General features: G+C 65.7%; 1 protein-coding gene across 5 annotated transcripts in view; it reads right to left on the bottom strand.

Annotated features, from left to right (window-relative positions):
• Positions 1-24854, bottom strand: part of LOC117651645 (phosphatidylinositol 3-kinase regulatory subunit alpha) — a 92502-nt gene that overhangs the window by 4205 nt on the left and 63443 nt on the right. For 4 of the 5 annotated variants that reach the window (XM_034395839.1, XM_034395838.1, XM_034395837.1 and 1 more), the window contains 6 exons: positions 18050-18153; positions 2256-2390; positions 1717-1930; positions 1106-1387; positions 380-719; positions 9-293 (listed from right to left, as the gene is read on the bottom strand). In XM_034395839.1, the coding sequence (XP_034251730.1) occupies positions 9-293; positions 380-719; positions 1106-1387; positions 1717-1930; positions 2256-2390; positions 18050-18153 (1360 nt within the window). Of the gene's footprint in view, positions 1-8; positions 294-379; positions 720-1105; positions 1388-1716; positions 1931-2255; positions 2391-18049; positions 18941-24854 lie in introns of those variants that run through there. The other variant, XM_034395836.1, reaches the window with a different exon arrangement.

Here is a 24854-nt window from a genome sequence, read left to right as displayed (position 1 = left end):
GCACTCACCGAGAAATGTCCCCCCAGTACCACTCGGACTCCTCCAGCGACGGCAGTTCGGGAGGCGCCTTCTCGGCCTCGTGTTCGGCGAGCGGTGTGCCGGGCGGGCCGGGCGCCGGCGACCCCGGGAACCCTGGGGTGCCTGGGCCGCCTGGGCCGCCACCAGACCGTGACAGCTTCCTTGGGGGCAGCGCGGGCGCCCTGGCGAACTCGGGCAGCACCTCTCCCCAAGGCCCGTGCATCAACAGCAGCTCCGTTATTCTGATGTGAGCCTCCGCGTTGTAAACAACTTGTCTGCCAAGCAAGAAACGTCACACAAGTCAGCACTGCACTCCTTCTTCCTCTAAATCGTCCAAGGTGAAAAACGAGGCCGGACTTACATGATGCGCTCCCAAGGCGGCCGGATCAGCACATGGCACAGAGATTGGATGAGGACGGTGGGGGGCTCGTGGTGGCCGCGGGCGTGCTGCTTCTGGCACATCCTCACCAGGTGGCCCATGAGGTACGACAGCGTGGCGCGGTGGTGCAGCGGCAGGTCCTCCACGAGCTTCAGCAGGCGCTGGGTGCACTGCTCGTCGTTGCGGATCCGCGACGCGTCGATGAAGCGGTCGTACCACATGATGGGGATCACCTGGTCGGGCAGCTCCCTCAGGTACTTGTGCAGCACGCAGGCCACCACGCTGGGCTCGTACGAGCAGAGTTTCAGGTGGTTCCAGTCGCCTGCAAAGAAGGGGCGGGGCGGTTAGAGCACAGCCACGAGGAGCCAGAGGTCTCACTCAGCTCGTCGCTCTCCCTCTCTCGCACCCCTGCGGGGCGCCCCACAGTGGGCCAGAAGACCAATGGAGGCGGCCGAAACTCTGGAGGCGTTTAGAGCTCCAGGTCACTAAACAGTACCCGAACCAAGCGTGTGACCCCACCAATGGATTCCTCGTTCGGAAAGCAATCCATTAGAGGGGTCACACGTTCAGTTCGAGTCCCATTTAGCGACTCTGGAGCCCAAAACGCGTCCGGGATTTTGCCCGACTCCCCTGGTATTCTGGCCCACTCTGCGCCAATGGGTGCGAGAGAGACGGAAGCAGGGACGTCCACTCTCAAGTCCAGCCTACCTTCATTGAGGCGGCTGACGAGGGAGCCCATGCGCTCCGGGGGCGGCGTGGACCGGTACTGCTTGTACAGGTTGAGGGACTGGTCGTTGATGGCGTGCGTCTCCAGGGCCTGCACGCAGAGCTGCACCAGCCGGGGCGCGGGCTGCTCGCGGGGGTCGAACTCGGAGCACAGGGCCACCCCGAAGGCGGGGCTGGCGGGCACCCTCTGCAGCTGGCCCGCCCTGGGCACGCACGGCTGGAGGCCGGTGGCTGAACACGTCCGGTGGGCGACGAGCCCGCAGTCTGCAAGAGCACAACAACGTCAGAATCATTCACCGAGCCTCAGCCGCCTCAGCCGCCTCAGCCTTGCACAGTGGGCCAGAAGACTGGGTGGTCAAAATCCCGGATGGGCTTTGAAGCTCCTGAGTCGCTAAATGGGAGTCGAACCGAACGTGTGACCCCACCAATGGATTCCTCGTTCAGAGGGCAATCCATTGGTGGGGTCACACGTTCAGTTCGAGTGCTGCTTAGCGACTCTGCAGCTCAAAACACGTTTGGAGTTTCGGCCGCCTCCACCTGTCTTCTGGCCCACTGTGCATCGGCCAAACCTCTCAATCGGAATCGTCTCTTACCATGGCAGATGAGTCCCTGGTGCTGGAGCCCTCTCAGGAATTTATCACACTTATCACAACGTTGCAACTCGGAGAAACTGTACAGCCGCATGTTATGAGTGTTTGCGGTATCACAGGAGTTGTCGTCCGGTTCGTACGGGACGGGGCAGTGCTGGAGCTCCTCGACGCAGACTAAGATGGCTTTTTGATGGAATTCGTCCTTGACACCCATGTTCTGAAAGGGAGAGAGAGACAAGGGTAATGAGACCACGGCACGACACGCTTCCCGCATTAAAAATATTAATAAGATAAAAATTGCGTGTCAAGCAAAAAAGGGGCGGTTTTACGCTGTCGGTTTATGACGTCTTTTCATTGCTCTTTTAATGCAAAATGTCAAGATACCGCTATCTTAATCTTCCGCATAAAGTTAGATAAGATGGCGAATAAAACCACCACATATGTAGTTCCTAAACCGCGACACGCAGATAGGAGGCGAAATCCCTGACCGCACCGCCCAGCGACGGAGACGGGCAGCCCGGAAGGGCCGGGCCGGGACTTACCAGTAACTTGTCCTTGTCCAAATGCAGCAGGTCGGCTCCCTTCACGTCTTTCGACTTGAAGACGTCCACGTAATTGTACATATTCAGAGCCGCCATCCACTCCACCACGTTGGCGGACGTCCATTCCGAGATGCGCTGCAGACAGACAGAGACAGACAGCCAATTAGCGACAGAGTGCGTGCATCCTCCTTCCTCCTCCCTCGCATCGCCGTGCATCGCCGTGCATTCCGTCCAAACTTGCCCCGTCTCGCTGAAAGTGAAAGGGGGAGGGGCGCGGAGGGGTGGCGGCGGCAGCCAGTGGGTGGCGCCGAGCTAGGCCGGGCTAGGGGCGGACTAGGCAGCCCCTGGCAGGCCCCAGCCAGCCAGCCAGCCAGCCAGCAACAGGAACAGTTGACTTTCATGTGTTCGATAATGTCCCGGAGCCGCGCGCTGGAGACTGGAGCTCGCTGGAGAAGCCAGCAGCGACGGCAGGCAGGGCTCGGGCTCACGTCACCAGAGCCGCAGCCTCCGCATCACCAGCCAACGCGGTTTTTTCAGCCCCCCCCCCCCCCCTTTTCGTCCTTCAGAGTCCCTTCTCCCCGTGACCTGCATTACACTACGAGCCCTTCCAGACGCCGCAGCGACACACCAGGGCTCACCCCGGTTTCCTGTTTTAGTTTTTCGTTTGACCCTGACTTTTCCCTGCTTCCTCTTTAGACCAACTTTACGAATTTTCCCAGACCGACACCGAATTTCCCTCACTTCCAGTGGCTCCCTAGTTTGCCCAGCCTTCTCCCTGACCGGCGTGAACCCTGCAAGCAGTCCGCCCTGCAGATAGGGCGTTCAACAGTCCCTAGCCTCGCGACGGCCCGCCGCTACCCCTTGGGGGGCCCCTGCCCCTGCACCGTAAAAACGCAGTCGCACCTTGCACCGCGCCCTCCCCGCAGGGCCGACACCTGCAATGCAGTTTCTCGCAACGAGTCTCCGGCAATTAGAGCGCGGGGGGTGAGGGGGAGGGGGTGGGGGCGCGCTCCCGCCGGGCCGGGGGCGGCCGGGGGAGGCTTCCGTGGGGGTTGTTCGGCTGGGGGTGGCTCGGCTCGGCTCGGCCCGCTCTGGCACGAGGCGCACGAGGTGCACGAGGCCGCTCGGGCCGCGCTCGGCTTGCTCGGCCCGACTGCCAGCACTGCCAGCCATGCTGCCAGCCCAGCAACAAAGTCTCACTATCTCGACCCAAAAGCTGGCCGCGCTGCCATTGGCCGTCGGATCAGCGAATGGGAGGGGAGGCCAGGCCGTCGGCTGGCGCGGCTCGCCACGGCCCGCCAAGCCCGCCGCGGCAGCGCGCCCCGCAGACTGATTCCGAGGAGTCTCTGCCTCTCTCCCTCTCTCCCGCGCCGCTGGGGCGTACCGCTGGGGCGTACCGCTGGGGCGTACCGCTGGGGCGTACCGCTGGGGCGTACCGCTGGGGCGTACCGCTGGGGCGTACCGCTGGGGCGTACCGCTGGGGCGTACCGCTGGGGCGTACCGCTGGGGCGTACCGCTGGGGCGTACCGCTGGGGCGTACCGCTGGGGCGTACCGCTGGGGCGTACCGCTGGGGCGTACCGCGCGGCCGCGAGAGAGACGGAGCGACCCGACGACTCGCGGCGGCGCGGCACAGCGAGAGGCACAACCGCGGCCGGCGCACAGCCACGGCACAGCACAGCGCGGGCCTCGCTGGCGTCCTGGCGGTGTAGGCGCTACTCGCTGAGTGCTCACTTGGCACGTGCAGAGCAAAGCCAAGCAAAGCCAACCAAAGCCAGGTCAAATAGAAGTCATCAATGACATGGCAGCGTGGCCCAGAGCCTCCAGAGGGCCTCGTGGACGCGCGTCGTGCCGCGGGGGTACCCGCCGAGGCGGTGTCGCGTGCGTGCGTGCGCGCACGGGAGGGGGGGGGGGGAGAGAGAGTGGACACGCCCCCCCGGGCTAGCTGTTGCTGCCCCGAGCCCCGCGGCGGCCCCGCGCCGACACTCTTTTCGCATTATGCCGCTTCGTCTATGAGCCACCGCGGCCCGGCACGGCAGGGCACGGCACGGCACTGCCACCCCGGCAGAGCGAATGGGGGCAGCGCCGCACTCCCTGAGCCCTCCCTGGGCTCTCCCTGGCCCCGGCCACCACCACGGGGCGGGCCGGGCGGGCACGCGAGACCAACAAGTTTCATTTCTATTCCGCACGCGGCACGCGGCGTCGTGTAAAAGTGAATAAATCTGACGGACGGACAGACAGACAGCACCACACACACACACACAGACAGACAGACGGACAGACACGCACACCTGTAGTGGCGCCTGCACCTGTGCCAACGTCTCGGCCGGTCAGCGACCCCGCGCGGCCTGCACTCATCAACGTCATTGGACAATGACAGACACACGGCGCAGCGCGGCGCGGTGCGGTGCAGCCTATCAGCGGCGCGCGGTCGTCTGTCCGGCAGCGCCACTGTGGCAGCCACGACCTGAATCGGACGAAATGGAAAGCCCACGTGTGTGTGTGTGTGTGTCCGTGCACACACACACACACACACACACACACACACACACACACAAACACACACTCACAGCGACAAAAAAAGCTCACACTTATCATCATCATCAACAACGCGCCCCCCCTCCCCCCCTCGCAATCAATAGCTCACCGCGCGGCACTGCACCGAGCAGGCGAAGCAGGCGTGTTTCAGCCACTTGTCAGTTTGACAAGGCGCCCCGCCCCGCCCCGCCCCCGCTGCACCACATCCCCGTCGTGGCCGCGCTCGCGAAGAGTGAGAGGGAGAGAGAGAGGGGGGGGGGGGCAGGGGAGGGGAGGGGAGGGAGGGGAAGGGGAAGTGCGCGACGGCCAGTTTTAAATCGTTCAGCACGGAAGGGCCGACAGCGCGAGGAGCGCGAGCCGTCCCGTGTACAGGTTTCCTACTCGCTAAAAAAAAAAACACAACGCGAGCTCTCCGTTGGCCGCGTCGCGCGCGACCCACCCGCAAAAAAAAACAACTCACTCTCGTCGTGGCGCAGTATTTGAACCCGGGTCCGTAAAAGCGAGGTCGCGACCAGAAGGGTCCCGGCCGGCCGCCACCCCTCGACGTGCCCCGCGGCCCGCGGGCCCCCCACGGCAGCGCGATTCTGGGCGAGCCATGTGCGCGGACACACGGACACGGCGCCGAAGCAAGGTCAAACGCTCTCTAGCACGCGCACGCACACAGACACACACAAACACACATACACACACGCGCGCGCGCGCTCGCACTCACACGAACACACACACACACCTGGAGCAGCCGCGGCGTAGCCCAGAGTGCAGCCCCACCATCTTCCGCGGAGACGCGAGGCAGCACTGGCCGCGGCCGCGTGAACGTCAGAACGAACGAGGGGGCTTTGGAGGGGGGAGGGGGGGACTAGACAGACGAGATGGCCGTAGGACACTGGCCAATGGATGTCGTCCCGCCTGCCGGCCTGTCGTATGCAAATGCGGAGCCATCTGGAACTCGACGGAGTACGGCGACACGGCAGCGCCGAGCAGCGCGGACGTACTGCCGCCTTTTTCCTTTTGCTCCAAGCCTTGCATAATGCCCACCGACCGACTCCGCCACCGCCTCGTCCCGAGGGATCGTTCCGTCGCTCTGTCCTTGTCGCACTCACGGGGCGCGCCGACGGGGTGCGAGAGAGACAGGCGGCCGGAATCGGGGCCGGCAGACGGCACACAGTGGGCCAGAAGACCGGTGGAGGCGGTCAGAGCCCGGACGCGTTTTGAGCTCCAGGGTTCGCTATATGGGACTCGAACCGAACGTGTGACCCCATCAATGGATTGCTTTCCGAACGAGGAATCCATTGGTGGGGTCCCACGTTCGGTTCCGAGTCATGTTTAGCGCGACTCTGGAGCTCAAAACGCGTCTAGGGTTTTGACCGCCTCCACCGGTCTCCTGGCCCACTGTGCCGCAGGGCGGCCTGGGTCATGCCACGCCGGTGCATACGCCACGCCGGTGCGCCGGTCCCCGGGAGGCGCGAGAGGTACACCGCGACACCGCGACGGCACGGGTGACTGGCCGCTATCTTGGCCGCGTCGCGTCGCCGTCCCGGCCATCCCGGCCCGTCCCGGCCGCCGAGCCGTCTGCGGTGCGGAGCGAGGAGCGACAGCGGCGACCGCGCGGAGCTTCCCTTCCCCGCGCTGCCGCGCTGCCGCCGTGCCGCGGTTCCCCGAAGCCAGCGAGTCAGAGCACCGAGCGCCCTTGGAGGAGTTTCCTCGATGAGCGACAACGGCCCAGGTGGCAGCGCCGCACTCCCTGCGGCGACCCACCGTGAATGCGAGAGGGACAGAGCGTCCGCGCCGCCTGTCAGTGCTCATGTACTACTGCGTGTGGAACAGGATCAACGTCGCCGAGGAGCCGAGAAGCGCCCCGAGCGCGAACACGAACAGGACGAGCACGGCGCTGCGTGGGCCCCTCGCACGCACGCACGCGGCGGCCCACAGTGGGCCAGAAGGCCGGTGGAGGCGGCCAAAACTCTAGACGCGATTTGTGCTCCAGAGTTGCCGAATGGGACTCGAATCGAACGTGTGACCCCACCAATGGATTCCTCGTTCGGAGAGCAATCCATTGGTGGGGTCACACGTTCGGTTCGAGGCCCATTTAGCGACTCTGGAGCTCAAAACGCGTCTAGAGTTTTGGCCGCCTCCACCGGTCTTCTGGCCCACTGTGCGGCCGCGGCGACAGGGAGGACCTCCGCAAGGCTGCGGCATGCATGGCCCGGGTCGTTCGGCCGTTGGTCCCCAGCAGGCCCATTCCCAGAGTGGTCTACCCGCTCCGTCTCTCTCGCACTCACGAGGCGCGCCGTATGGGTGCGAGCGAGACAGAGCGCCGAAAACGACTCTCGGAATCAGTCCACTGGAGGTCCCGACCCATCCCGGCGGCGACATCGCCGACCCGCCTCGCTTTCACTGTGCGATATCGACAAGCCGCCGGGACGCGGCGACGCGGCCGTGCTCGCCGTGCCTGAGACGGGCGATTGGGCCGGCCAGCCGTGGCCAAGCCGCCCGGTCCCAGTCCAGCGTCCAGCCCAAAGCGGGGGCCGGGCCAGGCCGCCCCATTGCCCCAGCTTTGGCAGGCCGTGAGTCGGGCGGGCCATGAGCCGGGCCGGGCCGGCCGCGTCTGGGCCGGTTTGCCCGCCGCGCCGTGCCGCCGTGCCGCACCGTGCCGCACGCCGCACCGCGCCCGCCGCGCCCACCACGCTCGCTTCGCTCACCGCGGACCGCGGCACCGCGGCAGGCAGGCTGGGCGGCGCGCGGCGCGGAGGGGGACCCTACCCTCTCGACCTTGGGATGCCGCGATGTGCTGGGCCGCGCTGGGGCCGCGCTGGCCCGCCAAGGGAAGGGGGCAGGGGGCCCCGAGGGGGGCGAGGGCGCCCCGTATTGCTGCTGCCAGTGTACAACGCGGCCCACCACGTGCATGCCGCCGAGCGAGCCCCGCCAGCCCCGCCGGCAGAAGAGCCAGCCGCGGCAAAGCCGAGGCAAAGCGCAGCGCGGCGTCCGCGGTGACCCGCGAGGAGACGCGGCGGAGACGCGACGCGGACAGCCATTCAGACCGACTGCGCGGCGCACAGTGGGCCAGAAGACCGGTGGAGGCGGCCAAAACTCTAGACGCGTTTTGAGCTCCAGAGTCGCTAAATGGGACTCGAACCGACCGTGTGACCCCACCAATGGATTGCTCTCCGAACGAGAAATCCATTGGTGGGGTCACACGTTCGGTTCCAGTCCTGTTTACCGACTCTGGAGCTAAAAACGCGTCTGGAGTTTTGGCCGCCTCCACTGGTCTTCTGGCCCACTGTGCGGAGACGCGACGCGGAAAGCCATTCAGACATTCAGACCGACTGCGCGGCGCTGTCGTTCCAGAGTTCCAGCCGCCGTTGCCGGACGGGCCCTCGCCGAGCCGGACGGCGCGGAGCGTGGCGGCGCGCGGCGGGGGGCGCGGAGCGGAGCGCCTGGCCGGTCTGGTCCGACTGGCCTTTTGCTGCTCCTCCAGCGCGGCTCCAGCACGGCACTGGAAAACTCGCTGGAAGCGACGCGTCGACGCGCGGCCATCGTGCAGCCCCGGCGCAGCCATCGCGCAGCCCTTCCCTCCTACTTGCCAGACTCGCCAGGTTCTGCAGCGCGCCGCTCGCCGCCAACGTCATTTTCGGCCCCCGGAGACACACTTACTGGTTGGCGGCGCGGCGGCGCGCGATGCCCGGGCGGCGCGGCCGGCAGTGCGGCCGGCATGCTCGTCGACTCATCACTACGCTTGGCGCTGTCGCCCCGTGAGTGCGAGAGAGACAGAGCTCGGAATCGGTCCGCTGCCGGGCTGCCGTCACGGGGGCGGGCTAGACGCGGCTAGACGCTAGACCTGAGCTGGCACGGCCGCGGCCGGCCGGCCAGCAGCGCGGAAGAGGCAGAAGGCGATCGACTGCACCGCGTTGGCAGTGTGGCGGCAGACGAGTCCGACGCCGCGTCCACGTGCGACACGCGTGACGCGCGCCCGACCCATTCCGCACGATGGCGTTTCTGTCTCTCTCGCACCTGCGCGGGACAGTGTCGGCACACCCCGCGAGTGCGAGAGAGAGAGAGCGAGCGACCACGTCCGGAATCGGGCGGCGGCGGCGGCGGACGCGCGGCAGACGGACAAGTGCCGGCGACCCTGCGCGTCGACGACGTCGGCGCAGACACGCTGACACGCAGGCTAGACCGGGGGAGGGCGGAGAGAGACAAAAAGACCCGGGAAAAAGGAAAGGCGGCACGGCGGCGGCATGTCGCCCGGGCTACGGCCGCCGCCTCGTTCGCCCGTTCGGCCTCTAAACATCCTAATGAAATATTGGACGTGTCGCTTGGCGCGGCGCGGCGACGCGGCAGTGTACGCGGCAGGGGGTGGCCGAGACGCCAAATAGGAACGACGGAAGCCAATAAAAGTGCACGGAAAAATTGGACCTTGGGTCGAAGGGCGAGGCGAGAAAACAGCCGGAGGGGCGGCGGTGGAGGCGGGGCGTCGTGTACAACCAACCCCCTGCCAAGTATTGACGCAAGTACAACAGAACTCCATCGTCCGGTCGCAATTTATTATCACATTCTTCCAGAGAACTTTCCGCCGGGGAAGCGCGGGGGCCTCTGCTTGAGTTTCAACTTGGGAAACGGTGTGACTTCTCAAACCGTTTCATCCGCCGGAAGAAGGGGGAGGGGCTGGCCCCCGTACTCTGTGACCGGCAGGGGTCGTTCACGGAGGCAACCCCGAGGGGTCCGCGACCTGTCTAACCTAACCTTCCACATGTAGTACGTACTTCCCCGAGGGGTCCGCGACCTGCCTAACCTAACCTTCCACATGTAGTACGTACTTCCCCGAGGGGTCCGCGACCTGCCTAACCTAACCTTCCACATGTAGTACTTCCCCGAGGGGTCCGCGACCTGCCTAACCTAACCTTCCACATGTAGTACTTCCCGAGGGGTCCGCGACCTGCCTAACCTAACCTTCCACATGTAGTACTTCCCCGAGGGGTCCGCGACCTGCCTAACCTAACCTTCCACATGTAGTACTTCCCCGAGGGGTCCGCGACCTGCCTAACCTAACCTTCCACATGTAGTACTTCCCCGAGGGGTCCGCGAACTGCCTAACCTAACCTTCCACATGTAGTACTTCCCCGAGGGGTCCGCGAACTGCCTAACCTAACCTTCCACATGAGTACTTCCCCGAGGGGTCGCGACGGCCCCCTAACGCTGCCCCAGCCCGGGGCCGCGACTGCACCCCTCGCCTTTACTTCCGAGTCGACGCTCAACCCATGTAGTCTTCCCGGGGTCCGCGACTGGCCCTGCCGCTTGCCGGCTCCCCGGGCTGGCCGCTGCACCTGCCTCCACTCGCCTGCACGTACGTACTCGCCGAGGCGGCCGCGCCGCTGACTAACTCCAGGCGAGCCTTCCGCACGAGGCGGCGGAGCAACCACCTCGCCTTGCACGTTCCCGAGTCGCGTTCAACTCTCAAGATAGTCTTGCCCGGATGGGCCCGCGGCCTGGCGGCCCTAACCCGCCAGAGCTCCCCGGGCTGGCCGCGGTGCCGCTGCCTCCACCTCGCACAGCGTACTACCCGCGCGCGCGACCTCGAAGCCAATCACAAGTCCGCAGGCGGCGAACAGGCCGACCATGAACTTGCCCATCGAGCGGGCGCCGGGGAGCGGGCGCCCCTGCCTTGCCGACGCCCCGACGCCGCGACGGCACCCGTTGCCAAGGCTGAGCGGGCCGCCGCCGGCCTGCTCCGAGACTCCCGAGGGCCAGCGACTGGGCACCTACCTCCCAGCCAGCAGCCCCGGCCGACACGTGGCCTACTCGCGCCCGCCGTTTCCCCAGGGCCGGCGGGTCGAAGGTATCCGCATTAAAAAGCAACATGCAACGCCTTCAGGGGTCAGCCGGCCACCCCAAAGTGAGGCTGCACGGAGGAAAGCGTCGGGCCCCGCGGGCCGCCCGCCGGCTGCACCGCCGCGACCGCGAGCACCCCGAGCAGGCGGGGCCCGCGCGGGGGCGGCGGCGCCCACGTGCCACCGAGGCCAGGAACCGCCCGCCCCGCCCTCGGCGACGCAACTCTCGTGATCAGCTTGTCTCCGGTGGCACCCCGGCCGGCGGGGCCTGCCGCTGCCGGCTGCCCCGGGCTGGCCGGCCCCGGTGCCGCCCCGCCCCACCCGCCCCCACTTCCGCCCCCGCACTCTCGGAATCCGCCCGGGAGGCAAAAGGGGGCCTTTGCCGCTCGGCGCCGGGTGGGCGGGGGCCCCTGCCTTGCCCGCCTTGCCCGCGCGGCGTTGCCAGCTCGGGCCGCCCCGGCTGGGCCGGTGGGCGGCTGGGCCGGCGGGCCCACTCCCGCCGCCGCCCGGCGCCGTGGCCTGCCGCGCCGCGCCGTGCCCTGCCGGGGGTCGAAAGGTAATGACGGGGACATTTAAAAAGAAAGCAAGACAATGCAACGTCCTTTGTCAGGCGGCGTAAGCCAAGAGCCAAGGACCCCCAAAAGTGAAATGAGCTGCATACGGAGGAGAAAGCGTCCGGGCCCCGAGCGGGCCGCCCCCGCCGTGGGTGCGCGACGCCGCGACGCCGCGACGGCACCCCGATCAGCCAATTGGCTGAGCGAGCCGCCAGCGCGGCCGGCCTGGCTCGGCGAGCACGTGCCGACCGAGCCAGTCGAACTTGGGCCCCGCGACCCCCCGCCGCCCCCGGCCCCGCCACGGGCAGAAATCTCGGCCGGAGTTTGCAGCAGGGACACACGGCCGGGCAGACAGGCAGGCAGGCAGGCGGCCAGGCGGGCGGCAGGAGAAACTACGAGCCGGCTGGAGCGAGCCCTGCACTCCCTGCAGCTCGGCCCTTCACGACAAGGAACTCGCCGAAGGGCCACAAGGGCCGGCCGACCGGCCGACGCCATTCGGCGAGCCATTCGGGCCCCGCGGCCCGGCCTCGCTCGCAGCCGCGCAGCCTCGCTGAATCAGGCCTTTTCGGCTCGGCTAGGCCGGGCCGAACTGCCGGTCCAGCCATCAAGTCGCCAACGTGCCCGCCGTCAAGAAGTGGCCAGGCAGTTACCGAAATAGCCCGGCGGTCCAAGGCAGGCCGCCGCCGGGGTTGTCAATGAATTAGCGTGGCGACTGCGACGACGCGGGGCGAGGCATTGGCGCCACCGAGTAAAGCCAGCCAGAATCCGGACAGTCCTTCCGCCGCCCCGTCTCTCTCGCACTCTCGGGGCGCCCCGTAGGGACAGCGACAGCGGCCAGAACGGCCTCCGAGGGCGCGTCGCACAGTGGGCCAGAAGACCGGCGCAGGCAGCCAAAACTCTAGGCGCGTTTTGAGCCCCAGAGTCGCTAAACAGGACTCGAACCGAACGGTTGACCCCACCAATGGATTCCTCGTTCGGAGAGCAATCCATTGGTGGGGTCACACGTTCGGGCCGAGGCCCTTGTAGCGACTTTGGGGCTCAAAACGCGTCTGGAGTTTTGGCCGCTTCCGCCGATCTTCTGGCCCACTGTGCGTCGCGTTCGGACCGTTCGGCCCACTGGGACTGTTGGTCTTTCTGACGCGCCCCGTGCGTGCGCGGCATTATTCAACACTGCACCGAGTTGGAGCGAGGCGGAGCGAGGCGGCGCGGGGCGACTTGTTTGAGCGTTTGACACGTTTGCGACGCGACGCCGCGGCACCGGCGCGGCACGTCCGACGGGCCGAGCAACAGCGGGGCCGTGGCGGTGACGGCGGCGTCCGAGCGAGGGTCACCACCAACGCGGCCGCGCGCACACCGAGCGCGGCGTCCGAGCGCCAGGGACGCGGTTCGACTCCGCGCCGGGCTCACCGTCCGTGAGTTTCCGGTCCGCGAGGTGAAAACGGAAAAAGGCCCCTGTTTCACTGTTTCGGGGAGTGCACCGGGGAGAAACCCTAGGCCGCAAGGGGATTTGAGGGGCCGCGACGGGGGCGGGCGGGGCGGGGGGGGGGGGTCGGCGGCGCGAGTTAAGGCCTTTTAAAAATAGGTTGAGTGTGGTCGTGTGTAAGTGAACCGTCTCGCCCTGCCTGCCACCGGGCACGGCCGGGCAGGGCCCCACCGGCCCGTACGCCTGCACTGCACAGCAAACCATTCGGGAGGAAAGAGTTTTAACAAGGAACGAAAAGAAAAGAGAGAACGAGAACAAGTAAGTGGTGGCCGGGCAGGGCGAGTGACAACTGCGGAAACCGCGCCGGACAACTCGCGTGTGCTTTGTGTTCGGTCCTCGTGTGCTTCCGCGAGTTCTTCGCGAGAGTTCGGCGAGGTACATGGTGCGCCGCGAGTGCGCCGCGAGTGCGCCGCGAGTGCGCCCGCGAGTGCGCCCGCGAGTGCGCCCGCGATTGCGCCCGCGAGTGCGCCTGCGAGTGCGCCCGCGAGTGCGCCTGCGAGTGCGCCTGCGAGTGCGCCCGCGAGTGCGCCCGCGAGTGCGCCCGCGAGTGCGCCCGCGAGTGCGCCCGCGAGTGCGCCCGCGAGTGCGCCCGCGAGTGCGCCTGCGAGTGCGCCTGCGAGTGCGCCCGCGAGTGCGCCCGCGAGTGCGCCCGCGAGTGCGCCCGCGAGTGCGCCCGCGAGTGCGCCGCGAGTGCTGCAGCCGCGAGTGCGCCGCGAGTGGCCCGCGAGTGCGCCCGCGAGTGCGCCCGCGAGTGCGCCCGGAGGGCGAGTGCGCCCGCGAGTGCCCGCGAGTGGCGGGCCCCGAGTGCGCCCGCGAGTGCGCCCGCGAGTGCGCCCCGCGGCAGTGCGCCCGCGAGTGCGCCCGCGAGCGGCGAGTGCGCCCGCGAGTGCGCCCGCGAGTGCGCCCGCGAGTGCGCCCGCGAGTGCGCCCGCGAGTGCGCTTCGGGGTGCCGTACGCCAGGCGTAACAGTGGCGCCATTTGCATAATAAGAGCGTGGAAGCGTTCTGCATCCCTTTCGCTCTCGAGATTGGGATCGCGGTGCGTGAGAGAGACAGCGCGGCGGCACAGCACGGCGGCACAGCGCGGCGGAAAAAGAAAGGACAGACAATGTAGCCTGTCATTACGGGGGCGTACCGGGCGTACCGGGCGTTCCGAGGCACAATACTGGCGCGGCGGCAGCGCGGCGGTGGTGGTGGCCCAGGGCCCAGGGCCGGCCCCCGGTTCACATCACTCCAGTTTATTCAGCACGGTGTACAGCCTGAGCTGACAGTCTGTACAGCCTGTACAGTCGCGCCAGGGATTTCACACTTGCTATGCATGAGGTCATGCACCACGACGGAGTGCACCGAGACCACGACGTACAGTCCGCGCCAGAACGTGCGAGGCCCGCCGTCGGGCCAGGGAGCGGCGCGCGGGCGGCGCGTGGTTGCAGCAGTCAGTCTCCGTGATGACTTGATCCGCTGGACCCGCGACGGGGCCGCTGGGGCCACCGGGGCTGCCGAGGGCGGGGGGCGCAGGGCCTGCCATGAATAACCAAAGGGCCACGCACAAAGGGCTGAGATAAATACGAATTATTATTCAAACCCGCCTAACAAGCTTTATTTGCGTTTTAATGGGTCGTACTCGTCGCGGTCCTGGTGCGCGCGGGGTCACCCTATCTGATCACCGCCACGCTCCACGCTCCGCACTCCACGGCAAGGCACGGCGGGGGCACGGCCGGGGCACAGCGCCGCGCTCGTGTCCGGGCCGTCCGGAACCGGCAAAAAGGGAGCCTGGCGACCAGCTCCGGGCCGAGTGCCGGCCGGAGTACCGGGCGTGGGTTCGAATACCAGCGCCGCGCATTTCTGGCCCTGCCTCTGGCCCTGGCCCGCAGTTCGTTCAACCCGCCACCACCTCCGGGTCCTCGGCCCTGGGGAGGCGGGGGCGGCGCGGCCCGCACCAAAAAGTTGCGTCACCGTCGCCACTCCGGAGAAAGTGCTGCGCGGACGGCGGGGCGCGAACCCGCGCCGCATGCGAACGGTTAGGTTAGGCAATTTGCATAGAGAGAGAGAGAGAGAGAGAGAGAGAGAGAGAGAGAGAGAGAGAGAGAGAGAGAGAGAGAGAGAGAGAGAGAGAGAGAGAGAGAGAGAGAGAGAGAGAGAGAAGGGATGGGGGTTCCGCTCAGCTGGCCCGGCCAGGCCAGGCGCGGCCGGCCGGACCCCGAACGGAAGCGGTTCAATCTCACTCCGCATCAGTGCGGTGCGCGGTGCGGTGTGGGTATCGATGCACGCCGACGGCGACGCGGGTCGAGCTGCCCTGGCCGCCCCGGGGCATCATTAGGCGCTGCTTGTCCATCTCGTGTCGTCGCGCGCAGGCCCGCTCCAGCCCGCTCCAGCCGGGCCGCGAGCCTCCAGTGCCCCGCCTGCCTCCAGTTCCAGGCAGCGGCGGTGCGCGAGCAGTGCGAGCAGTGCGAGCGACGAGGGAGGGGGTCCGGACAGCTGGGCTCCAGCTGATTCCAGCCCAGCCGGGCTCCATCCGGGCTGCTCCCCCACCCCCTGCCCCCACCCCTCGCGCCTAGGGACCCTCGCGCTCGGTTGCCAGGCAGGCCAGGCAGGCGAGCGCTGCCGCGATGCGCTGCCTTGCTGCCGTCGGCTCGGTCTCGCCACTGCTGGACAAGCCCTGGAGAAACGCCCTGCAAACCCTGCGCAAGCCCTGGATAACCGCCCTGCAAACCCTGCGCAAGCCCTGGAGAAACGCCCTGCAAACCCTGCGCAAGCCCTGGAGAAACGCCCTGCAAACCCTGCGCAAGCCCTGGATAACCCAAACTGGGCAAGCGGCCGGCTGCTGCCGGACCCTGGCAAGCCGAGCGCGGCGCAACCGCGAAAGGGGGAAAGAAACTTCCGAGGGGAAACCAACAAGGTGCAGAGGCTCTGGACGAGTCGTGTCCCACCGAGTCAGAAAAGAAATTGAGGGGAACCGCAGGTTGATTTTCCACCAGTCAAAACCGGGGGGCTAAAAGTCGGTGGCACCAACTAATCGTTCCGACGCTCATGGCCAACATGTCCCCGGTCTGGCTTCGGGGCTGCGCACAGTGGGCCAGAAGACCGGTGGAGGCGGCCAAACCTCTAGACGCGTTTTGAGCTCCAGAGTCACTAAATGGGACTCGAACCGATCGTGTGACCCCACCAATGGACTCCACGTTCGGAGAGCAATCCATTGGTGGGGTCACACGTTCGGTTCGAGTCCTGTTCAGCGACTCTGGAGCTCAAAACGCGTCTAGAGTTTTGGCCGCCTCCACCGGTCTTCTGGCCCACTGTGGGCCCGGAGCGGCTAGGCCACGCGAGCGCGCTGCTGATCCGCGGGGCTGCCTACGCACCACGGCGCTCCCCCGCTAAGCCATCATCGTGCCGGGGCAAACTCGGGGCGGGTCTCGGTCCTGGCGGCGCCGTCGCAGCCCGCTCCAAGTTCCCCGGGGACGCCTTCCGGGCGGTCGGTGCGCCGGACAGGACGGGGCAGGGCGGCCAGGGCGCCGCGCCGTAATAGAAAAGTTGCCGCTAAGTCCGAGAGCTCGGCGAGCTCGGCGGGGGGATCAAAACTGCGCGGGGCCGGCGTCTGGATCGTCCCTGGCTCAGTGGCGTCGCCGTGCCGTCGCCGCGGTGGCGCCGGCGCCGGCCCGGGGACGTAAGAAAGATGGCGCGGCCGCCCCCAAGGCCCCCATCTCCCCGTCGCCATCGCCCCGCAGCCGCCCCGCAGCCGCCCCGCAGCCCCGCCACATTCTGCCGAACCTTCAGCCCAGCAATCAGCATAATTTGTGCGCGGGCCCCAATCACGGAAGGGCCCCCCGCCTTTCTGCCCCATTCCGGCCGGTCGTTCCGGCGGTGTGTGTGTGTGTGTGTGTGTGTATGTGCCTCTGTGTGTGTCTGTGTGTGTGCGGGGGCCTCGTAAAGGGACGGGCCCAGCGTCACGACAGTGCGTGGGCCAATTCATAAGGCACCTTTCCCGTTCGGGATGAGTTGGGCCCAATTGGTCGGAACCCGAGCGAGTCGAGCCTCCACGGCGACGGCGGCCGACGGCGGGCCCACCGGGCCACCACCGCGGCGGTGGGCTGCCCCGCCGCTTCCTCCTCGGTGGGTGGCGAGGCCGGCGGGGCCAAGACGACGGCGCCGTGGTCGCCCGCCCGACCGCTCTCTAGGGCCCACCGAAAGAATGACCGAAATCGCCTCGCCGTGCCACCGAGGTGCCTTCTTTCCTTTCCGCAATGACACTCCTCGGCGTCGCAGCGCACCGCGCCGTTGGGGCAGGTCGAGCACGTCGCGACCATCGAGTCGAAATTCCAGGAAGCCGGCGGGCGTCCCCGGAAAGCCGGCGTGCGCGGCGCCGACGGAATAAAGTGAATTGGGAACGCGACGTGACGGCGGCGGCGCTGCGCTTCGTTACTGTGACCTGGGGTCGTTATCGCCGGACGTATCGGCGTATCGGCCGACGTCAACCCCTCGGCGCGTCACGACAGTGTCACGACGCGCAGCCCTCGGAGAAGCCGCCGAGGGTCCTGGGGGCGTCGACACGCCGCACAGTGGGCCAGAAGACCGGCGCTGCGGCCAAAACTGTAGACGCGTTTTGAGCTCCAGAGTCGCTAAACAGGACTCGAACCGAACGTGTGATCCCCACCAATGGATTCCTCGTTCGGAGGGCAATCCATTGGTGGGGTCACACGTTCGTTTGGAGTCCCATTCAGCGACCCTGGGGCTCAAAACGCGTCTGGAGTTTGGGCCGGCTGCACCGGTCTTCTCGCCCACTGTGCGGCGCACCGTCGGCCCGGCGGACCTTCAAGGACCTCGCTGCCTGAAGCATGGCGAAGGACTAGAAGTCTCAAGTCCCTTGACACCGCACGCGGGAACGGCCAAGCGATTCGGACCAGTCGCTTCGTCGCTGTCGCCCTCGTGGGGCTCTCCTTGAGGGTGCGAGAGAGACAGAGCGCCGCAACGCACGGCGGCGGTGCACTGCCACTGCGGCTAGCCGGTGCGCTGCCGGCTAGCTCGGCCCCCGGTGTTAGCTCACGAGCGTTTGCACACCGGTCAAATATTGTCACATTCTTGGCCGTGTTTGGCAGGCTCACTGTGTGCCATGTGGAAATTCACCACGCGTCCTTCTCCATCAGCAGCGCGACGCTCGGCAATCGCAGCCGAGGACTCGCTTGGAGGACGACGGCCGGCCCGACGGCCCCTTCGGGACAGCGCGAGGTCCTCCCTGAACGTCCTCGAGGAAGTTAGAGGGCAGCCAGCAGACGCCGGCAAGCCTCGCCGCTCGCCCCGAGGAGAGGCTGGCCGAGGCCGGCCCGGTGCAATGGGCCTTGCTCCATTCGCGTGAATGGCCTCTTAGCGACTACGTTGGACTAGTCTACGTGCTGCAGTGCTTACCTTGTTTCTGATGAGGGTGATGGGCGGCACGGCGTCGGGGTTGCGCTGGCAGGGCAAACCCGCCGACAACCGGGCACACACATTGTGGAGGCACGCGTGGCAGTCTGGAGAGGAGAGGGACACACAGAGGCAACAGCACGTTAGTCGACATGTGCACAGCATCCCGTGCAAGGAGCGCGTCCGCGCGCAGCTGGGCGGCACACTGGTTTCTTCACTATTGCTAGAACTACAGTTCGACTTGGACGTCACGGAGGTATTTTCACTCGAGGTGGACACGGGCGAGGTGCCCCGCGAGGGCAAATTCAGTTTCTGAACGGCGGCCGCCAGCGAGTTGACCGTTTCGCGCACACAGAACATATCCAAATCCAGGGGGCCGTGGGGGCCGTGGGGGCCCTGGGGTCCCGAGGGGGGCCGGGGGGGCCGCTGCAGGGCGCCGTGGCTGAGCGACCGCGGCCGCGCGTCGCGCAGCATGTAGTTGTCCGCGTCGACCAGCAACGGCGGCGCCAGGGTGGGGGGCATCTTGGAGTCGTAGCACTTGGAGGAACACACGTCGAAGTTGGGGTTATCCTTGTTTTGTGTCTGCTGCACCCCGAGGACTGGGGCCCCGAGGGCCGCGTGCGCCGCGTGCGGCGGGGGGATGTTGGGCTGGGGCTTGAGCATAGCCATGGGCGCCGCCACTGCCCCGGTCAGCAGCTCGTTCATGAGCTGGTGGTACTGCTTGAGCTTCCCCAAGGCGCAGGGCGCACAGGGGCTGCTAGTTGCACTGGTCGGGATGTACATCCCTGGGCGAGCCCTTGCCGGAGCCCGAGCCTCCTCCTGCACATGGCCCAACTCCCCGACGACCGACCCTTCGCGACCAAGCGCACACCAGTGACTGAGCGAGCGGAGCGAGCCGGAGCCGAGCCGGCCGGCCAGACTTGGGCCCCTTCCCTTGGCCTGTCTGCCAGCTCGCCTGGCCGCCAGGCTGCCGGCCTCGGCGGGCCGACTGCTGCCCGGGCTCGTTCCTCGTTCGGCAAGGCTCGGCTGGGTTCGGCACTCTATCGCTCGGCTCGGCGCGGTGGCGGTCTGGCAACGCCGCGCTGCCGGCCGGGCCGCGGCCGTGCTGCCTGGTGCTGGCTGTGCTGCCGGCCTGCCTGCCTCCTTCATCCCTGCCGGGCCTGCCAGCCTGCGGCCCCCCGACGGCTCGGCTCGGCCCGCGGCCCAAGGTTTCGGCTCGACTCGGCCGCGCTCGGCTCGGCTCGTGCACAGCAAAAGTACGACGGCCGTGCCTTTTCCCAATCTCGGGCCATTCAGCTGGGCTTCGAAGGCTTGGCCCTGGCTTGGCGGAACCGTCGGAACGGCACGTCCTAGAGGAGGATTAGCGTGCCCATTTCGGCCATTGAAGCAGGCGAAGCAGGCCGGCACACCGTCAATGGGCTGGACAAGCCATCAATGGCCGCACCGCCAGGCTGGCCACCGCGTCATGAGCGCCACTCGGCACAGCCTTTTTGGCAGTGTCGTTCTGTCGACTTCTAGCGCCCACAGGAAGCGCCTACACCGAAATCTGCCGTGTTCGACGCGCGCGCCCTGCGCCCTGCACGGGGTGCTAACGAACGAAACAGAAGGCCTGACCCAGCACGCGAGTCCCGCAAACGCACACAAAAGTAATTTACAGCACGACAAAAAGAAGCCTGACGTCTCGAAATTGCAATTATTTTCGCCGGGTACGACGCGGGCGACGGAATATGAAAGAAGGAAAGAAGCGCTTTACAACGTTGTCGGAATGAAAGGCAGGCGGTGCCGTCTCTCTCGCCCTCACGGGGCGCCCCTTGGGGGTGCGAGAGAGGTGGAGCGAGAACACGCTGTTCGGATTCACCCTGCTGCGCCCTCGAGCGAAGGGAAGAAACAAACTTGCATGGAAATGACGGGCCGAGACAAAGCAGGGCAGCGGCAGGTCCCTGTCCCTCTCGCACCCTTACGGGGCGAGAGAGAGAGAGAGAGAGAGAGAGAGAGAGAGAGAGAGAGAGAGAGAGAGAGAGAGAGAGAGAGAGAGAGAGAGGAGCAGGGCGCAACAAAAGGGGCCGAGCGAAGGGCGCTCCGCTACGCTGCTGTGTGATGACTCGCTGTGCGACATGAAAAATTCGGTGCAGGTTCGGATGATCTTTTGACTGTCACAACACCGGGGCAGGCGGCGGCGCAGGCGGCGCAGGGCCTAGCGACCCGCCGAACAAAGGAAAGCCACCCTCGTCCTCGTGGGGTTGGAGGGTGGCGACGGCGCACCGTCAGGGCGGCACTGCCGTCAGGGCTCAGAATCAGGAAGCAACGGGGGTCGGTGTAGTTGGTGCTGATTGCAACGGCCAGGCCAGCCAGCCCGCCGCGGCTAGTGCTGTAGGGGATCGCGCAAAACACCTGTACGAGCCCCGAGAGCGGCCTGCTGCCTGCGCGCAGCGAGGACGAGGCTCCAGAGACGCTTGTGGCAAACTTGCCGGCATTTAGTCCGAGCAGAGCTCCAATTTTCCACTCGCGCGCTGCGCTGCCGTGCTCTTCGGTCAGGCGAAATGTCCCCCTCTGCGCGCCTCGACAGCACTAGCTTGCCCGTGGCCTGTTGGGCCTGGGACTAGGCACCGCGCACGCCCCGACAGCACTAGCCTGCCCGTGGCCTGTTTGGCCTGCCGCCTGGGACTCGGCACCGCGCACGCCCCGACAGCACTAGCCTGCCCGTGGCCTGTTGGGCCTGCAGGGCCTGCTGCCTGGGACTCGGCACCGCGCACGCCCCGACAGCACTAGCCTGCCCGTGGCCTGTTGGGCCTGCTGCCTGGGACTCGGCACGGCGCACGCCCCGACAGCACTAGCCTGCCCGTGGCCTGTTGGGCCTGCTGCCTGGGACTCGGCACCGCGCACGCCCCGGCTCAGCTCCACTCTTCGGCCTGCCCGACGCGGAGGAACCCGAAGGAACCCGGACCCGATGCCTCCGACCAAACCCGCAACCACGACCCGAGACCCGTGCCGCTCTCATTCCCATCATAACCACCAAGGACAGCGCGTACTTGCCAAGCCGCGGAATATCAATAGAGCAGTCCGAGGAAGACGTTGGCGACGGTTCAGTACCCGGCGACTTGGGCCGTACCGCCCCGCTCGGCTCGACCCGAAGCCCGAACCGACCGCCTGCCTTGCCTTCGGCTCAGCCACGCTCAGCCACGCTCAGCTCGACGCGGGGGGATGACGCCTCGCCATCAGTCAGTGTCAACTTGCACATAATTTTCGCTGAGTCGACGAGCTGCTGGCTGGCGTGGCTGGCGTGGGGTTGGGAGGTCCGAGGCGAGCCGGCCGGCAAGGGGGACGGTGACGGTACGGGCAGCGGAGCAGCGGAGCGTCTTGCATCGGGCCAGCAGGGCCCAACGACCCGAGAGGGCCTGCGGGGCCGCCATGGCCGAGAGCCGGGCACGGACGCTCCGACCCGGCCAGATCAAACTCTCCGGAACGGTCCGAACCAGATGAATCTCTTTTACGTACTTATACACGCACCCAACGTTGGATGCAGTGCGCTAGGAGACTCGAAAGTTTCAACTGTGGATGCCATGGGGTTTATGGCCGTTTCAATCCAGGTGCACCATAGCCGCTGCCGTCGCTGACGGGATATCGAGATATCCAGATTTCGAGATACAGACGCTCAAAACGTCGAGTTTCGTTGCGGACCCCCGCCAGGAACCTAGCCCGCACGGCCTGCCCGGCCTGCCGGCCGCCGCGCTGGCAAGGCACGGCGGCACGGCACGGGTCTGCAGGACCTGCTCCGGAGAGACGGGTTGGCTCGGCTCCGTGCCCCGCACTCCGTCGCGCTGGCCCGGCTGCGCTCGGCCCTACCCGTCCGGGCACAGCTCGACTCGCGTCGGCCCTACTCGGACCAGCTCGACTCGGCTCGGCCGCGCGGCCCGACCGACCCTGGCTCGGCGCGGCCCGGTCGCCCGGCTCGTCTCAGCTCCCGTGCTACGCAGGCACCGCCGGGATTATGCAGATGAGGCTTGTCCTGGTCCAGGACCGAGTCCAGGACCGAGTCCAGGACCGAGTCCAGGACCTGCAGGGGGTCTCCTCGGGCGCCCTGCGGCTCAATGCTGAAAAACGACGGCGGGAGACTCTACCGCCACAGCCTGCAGGACGCATGCATCCGCGCCGCGAAACGCCGAAACGACTCCAGTGTGTCCTACGCCACAAGTACGCCCCGCCGTACGCCCCGCCGTACGCCCCGCCGTACGCCCCGCCGTACCCGCACAGACCGGTTTCGGGCTGCTATTCGACACCCGTACGGCCAACCCGTCCGGAGAGCCTATGGCTGCGGAGGGGAGCTAAGTGCCTTCGCCAAAGGGCCTTTGGAAGCTTCCAGAGTCCGGGCTGGCCGCGCTGGCCGAGCGCAGAGCTAGGCGGCACGACGACCCAGCTCCGGATCAGCGCCTATGGCGCGAATCCACGCCGGAAAAGAGCGCGACATTGATTTCTCATAAAACGGACAGGGACATCCTGCCGTGTATTCCTGGCACTTCTTTTAGCGCGAGGCGCGCGAGGACGTCGCGTGGGAGGCAGGGGCGAATTCGGCCTGGCATCGAGATGGGGAGGAGGGGGGACAGGAGAGTGAACGCTGTTGCGACACCTTTCAAGTTTGAATGGCCCGCCAGGCCCGCCCCCCACCCCGATCGCGGGGTTGACGTAACCGCTGCGGGATAGTATAGTAGTAGTCGTCGTAGTAGCGCGCTATCCCCCTCTGTGCGGTCCGCGACTGTCACCTTGATTGAGGTGGAAAAAAAATAATGACCACACCGCGCACTTCTCACGATGAATGAAAAATAGTTCCCCCTCCCCCACTTTCTTGCAGAGGAAAAGGCAGGGGGGTGATAGTGATAAAAGGTTTGATAAGGGCTGGGGCGACAGGTCGCGAGGGACAAAGGGGCGAGCAAGGAAAGGAATTGAAAAGGACTACAATAAAAAACAAACCGAGGAAAAAAAAAAGATTTTTACAAACAACTCTTAGGGATGCAGAGCTCAGTGGTCACCTTAAATATTTCAATAAATCAAGCACTAATAAACTGTCTAGCACCTACATAGCAACCTTCATAAAAAAAACTCTGGTAATTTTGTAGTTTTTTTATGGAACTTTTTTCCTATGAACCATGAGCTTTCAGTGAAAAAGAAATTGCGGGGTGGAAGGGAGTGGTCATTCCCTCGGCGCGGTGCCCTATTTCACCCCTCAGAGGGGCCTTTGTGAGCGTGTGTGCGTTGAGCAATGCACTTACAGCCAGCGTGAAGGGTGGCGTGCTAGGCTCCGAGTCCCACCCGGGACCCACCCCTAGACCGCGGTGGTGCAACTCATCATAAACCAGGTTGCGTCAACGACGTCGCAGACAAGTATGGCTCGGCCATCTTCTCACATTCCTCAGAGAGGGACGCGGGGAGAGGTCCGAATTTAACCCGAAATAAAAAGAAGGCCGAAGCAGAGCAGCGTCGCACTTACAAAACGAATACCCTCATTACGACACACTAAGAAGAATAACAAGTACACATTACTTCTGGCTTTACAGAGTTCGTTTTTATTAAAATCGCGTTGGCTAATGTGGCCCCCTGCTGGCTTGCCTACTGGCGAGCCTACTGGCCGCTCGGACGGGAGATTACCTCATCAGCGAGGGGAGGCAAGGCTTGAGGCAAGGTGACACGAGGGTTGGCTTTGACAAGCTATTGACCAGCACGCCAACTGTTAATCGCGCGCACCAAAGACGAGTGTCAATTTGATCAATTAGGGGACACATTGGATGAAAAGCGGACGTCAGCGGCAATTACCGACGCCTCGGACGGACGGACGGACAGTGGACGGACTGTCAAGACAGACGGACTCTGAATGAGAGGAGCAGAGATGGATGGACGGAAAGCCCCGGCAGGAGAGACACACCCCCGGGCCTTTAATAAAGAGCCTCAAATACCTCGGCTTGGATTTGGTTTGCTTTTTTTTTCGGTGTGTTCGAAAATGGCAAAAGCGGGAGTGGGAGGGGGAGCAGCCACTTCCATTTTACGAGCAGGCGTCAAGATGATCCCTCGATAGCGTCAAATGTACCAAAGCCACAAGGGAGAGGAGGACGAGGAGAAGGAGGAAGAGGAGGAGGAGTAGGAGTCGAGGTGGACGACAGGGACATTAGAGGGAGAGAGAAGGAGATACAGAGGGACGGTCCAAGACTGAGGAAGGGAGGAGGAGCAGATAGGCGACGCAAGGACGCAGGCAGGGGCGGCACAGCGGGGGGCGCTAATACTCAGCAACACTGTGCAATGCACGAGTCAGCATGGCCGACATCACCACGTCCGGGGAGGCACCCGGCAAACAAACGTTAGTCCACAAGTCGGAATCGTGTGTAGGTTGTTCGACTTTCAGTCGTCACACAGCAAAGTTAGCCGTGTTCAACGATTGAGGCACTTCCCTTGATCATTCGATACGGTACCTCAAGTCAACTGAGCATCGAGTTGACCGACCGAACAAAGATAGTTTTACAATTATTGTCGACATTTTTTCGCTTCCAAAAACTAGTGGGTTCTAAGCCAGGTGCGGCAGCAGGCCCTTGCGAAATGACGGATCTGCTGGGGTCATAATCTCACAGGACGTGGCCCTGGGCAGTCCGAGGGTGGAGCAGGCGGAGCCTCGTCTATTCACAGACCCAGGAAGTGACTTCCTCCTGTTTACCCAGAGCTCCGCTGGCGGCACGGGAAGCGACTCCGGTCGGTATGTGTGTGCCCCGGAGCGTGGCGAAGTACGGCGACATGTTTGATTCGGACCCCTCGCCTCTTTTAGCCTCCG

Source organism: Thrips palmi, unplaced genomic scaffold (assembly GCF_012932325.1).
Source record: "Thrips palmi isolate BJ-2018 unplaced genomic scaffold, TpBJ-2018v1 HiC_scaffold_6, whole genome shotgun sequence".
NCBI lineage: Eukaryota > Metazoa > Arthropoda > Insecta > Thysanoptera > Thripidae > Thrips > Thrips palmi.
The sequence above is the reverse complement of the archived record's forward strand: the minus strand, read 5'-3'. Positions and strand labels throughout refer to the sequence as shown.